At 47.6% G+C, this 9159-nt stretch overlaps 1 protein-coding gene across 1 annotated transcript in view; it reads left to right on the forward strand.

Moving 5' to 3' along the window:
* The first annotated feature begins 2227 nt into the window (after nucleotides 1-2227).
* LOC109291211 (sodium channel protein type 5 subunit alpha-like) overlaps nucleotides 2228-9159 on the forward strand; it is a 12008-nt gene continuing 5076 nt past the window's right edge. The window contains exons 1-2 of the mRNA XM_019508098.1: nucleotides 2228-2499; nucleotides 5917-6181. Of these exons, the coding sequence (XP_019363643.1) occupies nucleotides 2368-2499; nucleotides 5917-6181 (397 nt within the window). The 5' untranslated portion in view covers nucleotides 2228-2367. The remainder of the gene's footprint in view (nucleotides 2500-5916; nucleotides 6182-9159) is intronic.

Consider the following 9159-nt stretch of genomic DNA (forward strand, 5'->3'; position numbering starts at 1 on the left):
TTGCCCAAATGCATGGAACATGGGCTCACCATCAGCAACACCCTGTTCCACAAGTAAAACAGGCACAAGACATCACAGCAACATCCATGTTACAAGCATTGGCACTTGACTGGCTACATCATTGCCCATGCCCAGGATCACAAAGATGTACGCATCACCCAAGCTATGTTAGGAGCTGATGATCACCGACTCATCTACTTGGTTATGTCATTCAAACTGACCCCAAAATGATGGCTTCAGCAGAAGCAATGGCCATAGAAGATCAATATCAAAAGACCCAAGGACTTAATTAAGTGAGACCTCTTCCACTAGAGCCTCAGTGAAAAACTGGTGAATTCCAATTAACAACAATGGTAAAATGTCAGCAGTGCTTGGGGTACCTTCAAGTCCACTGTCATCCATGCCCGCGAAGAGATGCTTGGATTCTTTACCAGGAAACATCAAGACTGGTTTGGTGAAAATGACTAAGAGATCCAAGGTTTGATTGACCACAAGTGCAAAGCCTTTTGTGCTTGGCAGAATGACATCACACAGATGAAGAATGACAAGGTATTTGGAGCTGATGGAATCCCTGCCAATCTTCAAATGGGGGAGAGGAGCTCAACCACAGCTCCATGCCCCCATCTTAAGGATCTGGAACAATGAGGTAATCCCAAATGACCTCAGAGACACTGTGATCATGACAATCTTCAAAATAGGAGACGATTCTGACTGCAGATATTACAGAGGGATCACCTTACTGTCCACCACAGGAAAGATGATTGAAAGAAACCTCCTGAACCATCTCTTTCCACTTGCTGAAAAGCTTCTCCCAGAATTCCAGTGTGGGTTTAGGTTATCTAGAGGCACAACTGTCATGATCTTCACAGCTCACCAGCTGCAGGAAAAATTCTTGGAACAACATAAGTCTCTGTACATGCCTTTTTTGACCTCATGAAAGTCTTCAACTTTCTCAACTGAGAAGTGCTATGGAGCATCCTTCTGAAGTACAGATGCCCATCAAAATTTGTCACCATTCTTTACCTGCTTCATGGTGGTATGTAAGCAGTAATTCTCAATAAAGAATATTTTACAGATCCCTTTGAGGCTAAGACGGGAGTTAAGCAAGCTGCATCATCACTCTAATACTCTTCTCAATATTTCTTAGCACAATGCTACATCTGATCACCAACAAGCTTCTAGCTTACCATCTAAACTGTAAATGGATGGTAAACTGTTTAATATCAGCTGACTCTGAGCCAAAAGCAAGACCACTCCAACCTTAGTCATCAAACTCCAGTAGGCTGATCATTCTTTAGTGTGCGCTCACTTCGAAGCAGACCTTCAGGCAATCATCAGTGTCTTTACCGAGGCATACAAAAAATGAGACTGAGGCTTAATGTGCAGAAGACTAAGGTCCTCCATCAACAAGCTCTTAACGAGCAGTCCTCTCAGAGCAAAGTTTACTAGAAAAAATGAGACGAAAAACATTTTTCCTAAGCTCTCTTAAATACTCTTCAAATACTCAAAAGGCTGCCATAAACAAGAGGAAAAGCACCTTTTCTCTCTTGCTGCAGAGAGGAGGGTGCAGACCAATGTCCTGAAGATGCAGCAGAGTAGGTTTAAGATGGATATGAGGAAAAACTTCTTCACTCTTAGACTTGTGAGGCAGTGGAATAGGCTGCCTAGGGAAACTCTAGACTCTTCATTGCTGGAGGTGTTCAAGAAGAAATTGAACAGCCACTGGTCAGGGATGATTATAGGCCTAGCTATGCCTATGTTCTACTATGGGCATTTTCCATGCTTCTGAGCTTTGCTGGTTGCCCCCTCTTCTGCTTTCTGCTACTTGTATCAGGGCATTTTTAAGCCTTCCTCAGAGGCACTGGGTGTTCTCTGCAGCCAAAGCTGGGGATTTGGACTAGGATGTGCCAATGTTTCTGCTAGGACTAAAGTCAAAGATTCTTGATTAGGTCTTGCCCCTCCACTCAGGGTGAGACCAATTGCCATATTTGGAATCAGGAAAGAATTTTACCCCATGATTAGACTGGTATAGACTGTTGGGATTCTTGCCTTCCTCTGTAGCAGGGGGACATGGCCCTCTTCCTGGGATTTTTTCGTCTGCCATAATTTCCCTGCTTTACCTATGCTAGGTTTAGGTGTTATGTGTTGTGTTGTGACTGAGTTGATGGTAATTTTATAAAGAGTTTAGAAGATGGGTTTTATAGCATGGTTTGATCCTGTCTCAGGAGGGGTTTGGACTAGATTAACCCTGGAGGTCTCTTCAGCCCTACCTCCCTATAATTCTGTAATACTGTTTATAAAAAAACAGGTAAATGTACTTATACAAAAATATGGGGAGTTTTCAGTCAACAGTCTGAATGAATTAAAATGAATAGCAATGTTCTTTCTCTATACTTAGGTGGAAAAGAGCTATTTTTGACAAAGGAACAGAAAAAATATTATAATGCATTGAAGAAACTTGGGACCAAGAAACCACAAAAACCCATCCCAAGGCCGCTGGTAAGACCCTCCTAAATTACTTTAATAGAAATAAATGTAATCATTGACTATTTTAAAACCAATCAAGCAATCAATCAACTGGTAACAATATTACACCTGACTAGAATATTAATTGCAGATATTATTTACTAATATTGTCCCGTTTCTCTTTACAAGTAACTTGCAAATTGTTTCTATTTTCTTCACATGTGCTCTGTATATATTATCCAGATATACTGAAAACAAGTGCAGCCTATCAGCTGTTTGTGGGTTGGTCTCTCTGAAGTATTAATAAAATACATTGGGAAACTATTTGCAGCTTATAGGGTGTTTGTGAGTTGTTCATGATAACCAGTAGGGCTCTGTGAAATTTCACCACCTGTTTCATTTTGACATGGTTTCAACTCATTTTGAGCTTAAAACAATGAAATTGACGTGAAACAAAGGGCTTTGAAACAGCCTCGAAGCAAAATGAGGGCAGTCAAAACATTTCAAAAATTTCAAAACGTTTCGAGTTTTGAAGCAGCCTGACTGAGTTCCTGTTCCCAGCACTAGGATCGGGCTGAGGAAAGGAACTCAGCCTGATCACTCAGTTCCCCTCCCCAGCACTGCCATTGGGCTGGGGAAGGGAACTGAGCCCAATTGTTCAGTTCCCCTCCCCAACACTGCCATCAATTGGGCTGGGAAAGGGAAGTCAGCCCATCTGAGCTGAGTTCCCCTCCCCAGCACTATGATCGGGCTGGGGAAGGGAAGTCAGCTCAGTTGGGCTGAGTTGCCTTCCCCAGCCCGATCAATGGCAGCACTGGGGACAGGAACTGAGTGATTGGGTTCAGTTCCCTTCCCCAGCCTGATGGATCGCAGTGCTGGGGAGGGGAACTGAGCAATGGGGCTCAGTACCCTTCCCCAGTCCGATGGATCACAGCGCTGGGGAGGGGAACTGAGCGATTGGGTTCAGTTCCCTTCCCCAGCTCAGTCGGGCTGGGGATGGGAACTGAGCCCCCGCAGCCTTCCTGGGGTTGCAGCCTCTGATCTTCCTGCCAGATGAGAGAAGCTGGGTGCTGATGCCTGGGACCAGCAGCATGCTGGGACACAGGTTGTGGCAGCCTGGGACCCAGGCAGCAGCACCTGGCTTCCCTCCCTCATCTGGCAGGCAGATCAGAGGCCCACAACCCTGAGAGAACTGGCACAGTTCCAGCAGGCCTCCTGGGGTTGTGGGCCCCCGATCTGCCTGCCGGATGAGAGAGGCTGTTTCGAGTTTCCCCATTATAGTGTATGGGCAAAACTCAAAATAGCGTTGAAACAGCATTACTGTTTGGATGAAATGAAAAGGAACATCAGTTTTGAATCAAAATGAAATTCTAAACGTAATGCTGTTCCATCAGAACATCAAAACGCAAGTCAAAACGGAATGGTGCCATTTTGCACAGCCCTAATAACTAGCTGCTATTCATTATAAGGGATCTGGGTTTTCCATTTACCATGGAAGAGCACGGTAAAACACAGATTTTCTCATTTAAAAAATGTGGGGAAAAGCAGGTTTCCCTTTGCAGGCTGGCAGAGTTCCAGCCTGGAAGGGGCTGGGCAGAATTGGAGGAGAGTGATCGGGCATGGGGCGCCATGTGCATGTGCGCATGCACACATGCATATGGCAGCCAGGCAGCCTGGAGAGCAGCTCCCACAGCTCCCTATAGATAAGTCTATGGGGTGTGGGGGTGGAATTCAAGCCCCATAGTGAGGGAGGGATAGAGGGAGTTGGGTAGGGCTGGGGAAGAGGCTGCTGGCCAGCCGAGGAGGTACATGGGGCCTGGTACCCGCAGCCAGGGCAGGAATGCACAGCCACAGGGCCCAGGTGGGGAGTAGGACACAGCCACAGGTGGCTTATCTAGGTGATGGTGGGTGGACTGGCTCCCTACCTCTGTGCACACTCCTGGGGAGGACATGGAGGGCATGTCCCCCCCAGATTTTTGTGCAGGGGTTCAGATGCAGGCTAGCAACTGCAGGCTTGGGGCTCCCTGCCCTGCTGCCGTCCCCCAAGGAGCCTCTGCAGTCCAGCAGGTGGGAGTCAGCACAGTTGGGCACAGTAGGGTGTGGAGGCTCAGTGTGACCATTTAGAACCCTGTGGTGCCATGGTGAGGCATCTCCTGTCCACTTGGCAGCAGTGAGGGTGTTGGCACAGAGTTGTGCCCCCCACTGCAGGAGGTGCCTTGCCATGGTGATGCAGCCACTGTGGGTCTCCTGGCTGCGACATGGACTCTGCTCCAGCTGTGCCACCTGTGGTGGAGGGGGAGCCAAGATCCACACTCCACTTGGGCCACAGCAGCCGCTGCCTCCCTGAAGCAACAGCTGGGGCTTGGGCACTGATGGGGGCCAGGTTCTGTGGACCTGGGTCCCTGATTTTGTAGCCCTGGCAGGGCAGGGCTGCAGGGGGATGGAGGGACTGTGAGTGGAAGTGAGGGGCAATGGCATGGGCAGGGCACCAGCATATCAGGGCTGCTCAGTGCCACAAAACAGTGGGGGGAGGGACACCTGCAGCTGTACCCACACCCTGGTGAGCAAAGGGGATAGGGACAGTATTTTATTTTAAATTTGGAAAAATGCAGATTTGGGGGTTTTAAATCAGAGATTTGGCAATTTTTATCAGAAAATTTGTGATTTTTGAACAGAGAAGACCAGGATAATGTATTGTTTGTCACCTACACTTGATATTGTTTTTGCTTCCAATTTAAAATATTGCCAAGTACAACAGAAGAGAAATGAATAGGGAATAACAAATAACTTATGTCTGGTATTTAATAAATAAATACATTTCATTGATGTTTAAATCTGTAAAAATATCAAGATTAATGAACATTATCATAATTTCTTCTGTCTGAATACCTGTATACAGTAAGAAACATTAGCAGTACTGTTTTTACTTGATTAGAAGATGAGGTTTTTTTCCCCACCATTTCACATGAGGAAGAAATCCCCTCACCTTAAATTAAGCATGAGGTGGGGTAATGAGGGCATGCAGCTGCTGTGGCTACAGCCCCAACATGGAGTTGGGTCTGGAGCTGGACCTGCAGCTACCATCTGCTCCCCACTGCCTTTGCATGCCACACCACTCCTCTGCAACAGCCCCCAGTCTCCCCCCAACTCCCTCCCCATGTTGCTTCTCCCTCTCCCCCTCTGCTGCACTCCTTACCTTTGTTCTGCATCAACAGGCTCCTTCCCTGCTGCAGCCTGGGGCACAGAGCATGTATATGTCCTTTTCCTCTAATACACGTATATATTAGGCTTGGTTGCAGTCTTGACTATGTAAAGGTATCATGTAAAAACACTTAATGCAGATTATAGTAACATTTATTTTCACCTTCTGACAAAAAGAAGGAAAAACTAATATTTTGCATTGCTTGAATCTCACAACTAACATTATTCTCTCTCTTTTTTTCATTTCAGAACAAATTCCAAGGTTTTGTTTTTGACATTGTATCCCACCAAGCATTTGATATTGCCATTGCAATTTTCATCTGTCTTAACATGATTGCCATGATGGCGGAAAATGAGAATCTAGACACTAAAAACGTTCTTAGTAGGATCAACTTGGTCTTTGTTCTCATCTTTACTGGAGAATTCATCCTGAAATTGCTGGGCCTAAGACATTACTACTTTACCAATAGTTGGAATATATTTGATTTAGTTATTGTGATCCTTTCGTTAATCAGTAAGTATAATTGATTACCATTACAATAATTAATATAACTAATTACAAAACAATAGTTACTCTTAGGCCAGAGAATTATGTTTTGCCAACACCAACCAAACGAAATGAAACAGAATTTTGTTTGAACAGTAGTGAAAGTTAATGCAGATTATACAAACTCTGGATCCATTCTCCTCAACCCCCTTTGAAAAGCTTCACAATCTTTCTTCTTTCTGTGTCTAATCCCCTTTGTTCCACATTTGACTTACTTTCTACTTTTATTCCTTTCTTCTCTATTTCTTTGGTTTGTTCTTTTTATGCAGTTACAGAAAAAAATCATAGAATTTAAGCAAGCATTGATAGAGGGAAAGTTGTAGTCCTGGTTGCCAGCTTTTTTCCTTGTCTCTCCATAGCATCTCCAGGTTGCTGACATTGCTGAAAATTATCTAGTTCTTCATTATTCTTTTCTTGGACTAATACTAGACACTTGCATCATGGCTGTGCTGCCATGTATACTAGTTATTTGATTATCATAGGTAACAGGAGCACAGTAGGCACATCCAGGCTAGGGACAGACATTCAGAAAGCCTGAGCCTGAATTAATTCAATCTTTGCAGGTTAGTCTAACCTGGCTCAGCTAAATCAGTTTTGTAACTGAACAGACATCATGGAAATGCAGACACATGCCTGTAGTGGCTCAGGCTAGGAGCCAGGGGCTGGTAGAGCAGCCCTCCCTTCCTTCCACAGCATGGAGCTGAGAGGGGCATGGCCAGGCTCCAGCAGGATGCTGTGATTAGCCCAGCAGGAATAACAGTGTGTATCACCCAATTAAGAAAACAACAGGGGGACATTATCAACTACTTGTTGATTCTGCCTGTTGATTCCACACAGATCATAGCCATCATCTGGTCTGCTAGCTAATACACAGATACCTCCTCAGCAAGGCAAAGGAGAGGGGGGGATTCCTGCTTAGCACAGAGTGATGAGGGGGAGGGAAGGGAGCTGTGGCCAGGGAGCAAAGGAGAGGGGCCAGCCTTGCTGTGGATCAGAGAGCCCCACCCAGCCCAGAGAGCATGCTGGGATGCTGAGGGTGTCTAGTTTGTCTTAAACAAGCAATGGGTCTGGGAAAGACGTTTCATAAACCGGTTTGAGTCAAATTAGTTAAATCTGATACTACATTAAACCAGGTTTATCTCAAACCAGTTTCAGCCATTCTCAAACTGGTTTATGTGCACTGAACATCTGTTCTGTTACAGATTTAAACCAGTTTCTGATCACTTAAAATGGTTTGTGTGTAATGTCTGTCCCTCGCCCTACAGTTACTGTGCAATCCCAACACTACATGGGTCATTTTCGATGCTACTGTGCAGTACAAGCTACTGCGCAGTAGCATTGGCATCATGGTTCATGGCCAGCAATGCTACATAGCTGTAGCAACGAGGTATGGAGAAATAGCTCATCACTACAATGACATATTATCTTGTGTAGACGCATCTAGTGAGATGCAATTGGGGAGCATAACAAGGACCCAGGGGCTCCTGTTACTGTAAGAGGAGAAAGCAGCAGGTTAGAGCATTGTGAAGGAGACAACTGAACTAGGGAGAGCTGCATTTGGAGTAAGCCCCAGAAGGAAGCCCAAAGAGTTATGAGGCTACCTACAATAGGGAAGTAAGACTTCAGGGGCCCAAGGAGCAGAGCTCTGCAGAAACCTGGAGCAACAGGGACCCAGGCCTTGAGGCCTGGGATTGCTAGGTAACTAGAAAGGACTGCAGGTCAGGGGAGTCTCAATAGCTTGTTAGGCTGAGCGGAAACCACTGAGCCCATTTTCAAAGGCAGCAGTCAGGTGACAGGAAAGGGCAAGACTCATAGTTTGTAGGGTTGGAAGGGACCTGAGCAAATCATCAAGTCTGACCCCCTGCCTTGGCAGGAAAAAGTACGGGGGTCAAACGACCCCAGCAAGGTGATTGTCAGGCTTGTCTTAAAGACCCCCAGGGTAGGAGCCAGCACCACTTCGCTTGGAAGTTGGTTCCAGATCTTAGCTGCCCTGACAGTGAAGTAGCGCCTCCTGATGTCTAGTATGAATCTACCCTCTGCCAGCTTGTGACCGTTATTTCTAGTCACCCCTGGTAGTGCTCAGGGGGAGCAGGGACCCCCCCCCAATGCCTGCTGGTCCCCTCTGACTAGTTTGTAACAGGCCACTAGATCCCCCCTCAGCCTTCTCTTGTGGAGGCTGAACAGGTTCAGGTCCCGTAGCCTCTCCTCGTAGGGTCCGCAGTCCCCAACCACCTGCAGCAGCGCTCAAACCCCAGCTGCCACCCATGGGAGGCAGCAGCTACTGCAGTGGAGTGGAATGCAGAGCCCACCTCCCCTCCCCCCCCGGGCGGCACAGCCAGAGTGGAGCCTGTGGGTGGGGCAGGTGTGGGCTGCCTGCTGCAGGCTCAAGCAGGGTGGGGCTGGCTCCCTGCCACTGCGTGCACTCCCAGAGGGTAGGGAGGACCTGTGCCCCCCAGATTTGTGCACGGTGTGGGCTGCCAAATGTGAGCTTGGGCTTCCTGCCCTGCTGCCGTCCTCTGGGACCTCCACTGCACAGTAAGTGGGACCCAGAATGGTGGGGCAGAGTGGGGCCATACAGGGAAACTCCTTGCCACCGTGAGTCCTGCACTGCCCTCATGACCCTCCCCCTGTGCACTCCACAGCAGCAAGCGGCACAAACCTGCACCACCAACCCCACTGCTGCTGGGCAGTCAGGGGACGCCTCGCTAGGGAAATGTGGGGCTTGCAGTGGCAAGGAGCTTCCCCACCCAGCTCTGCTCTGCCGTACTGTACCAGGTCCCACCTGCTGGGCCACAGAGGACCCAGGAAGGGGCAACAGGGCAGGGAGCCCAAGCCCATAGTGGGCAGCCCACATCCAACCCTGCCCCATGCACAGATCTGGGGGGCAACGGTCCCCCATATCCCCACCTGGGAATATGTGCAGTGGCAGGGAACCAGTCCCCCCC

The sequence above is a fragment of the Gavialis gangeticus genome, unplaced genomic scaffold (genome assembly GCF_001723915.1).
Source record: "Gavialis gangeticus isolate Ggan-Ray unplaced genomic scaffold, GavGan_comp1, whole genome shotgun sequence".
Taxonomy (NCBI): Eukaryota; Metazoa; Chordata; order Crocodylia; family Gavialidae; genus Gavialis; species Gavialis gangeticus.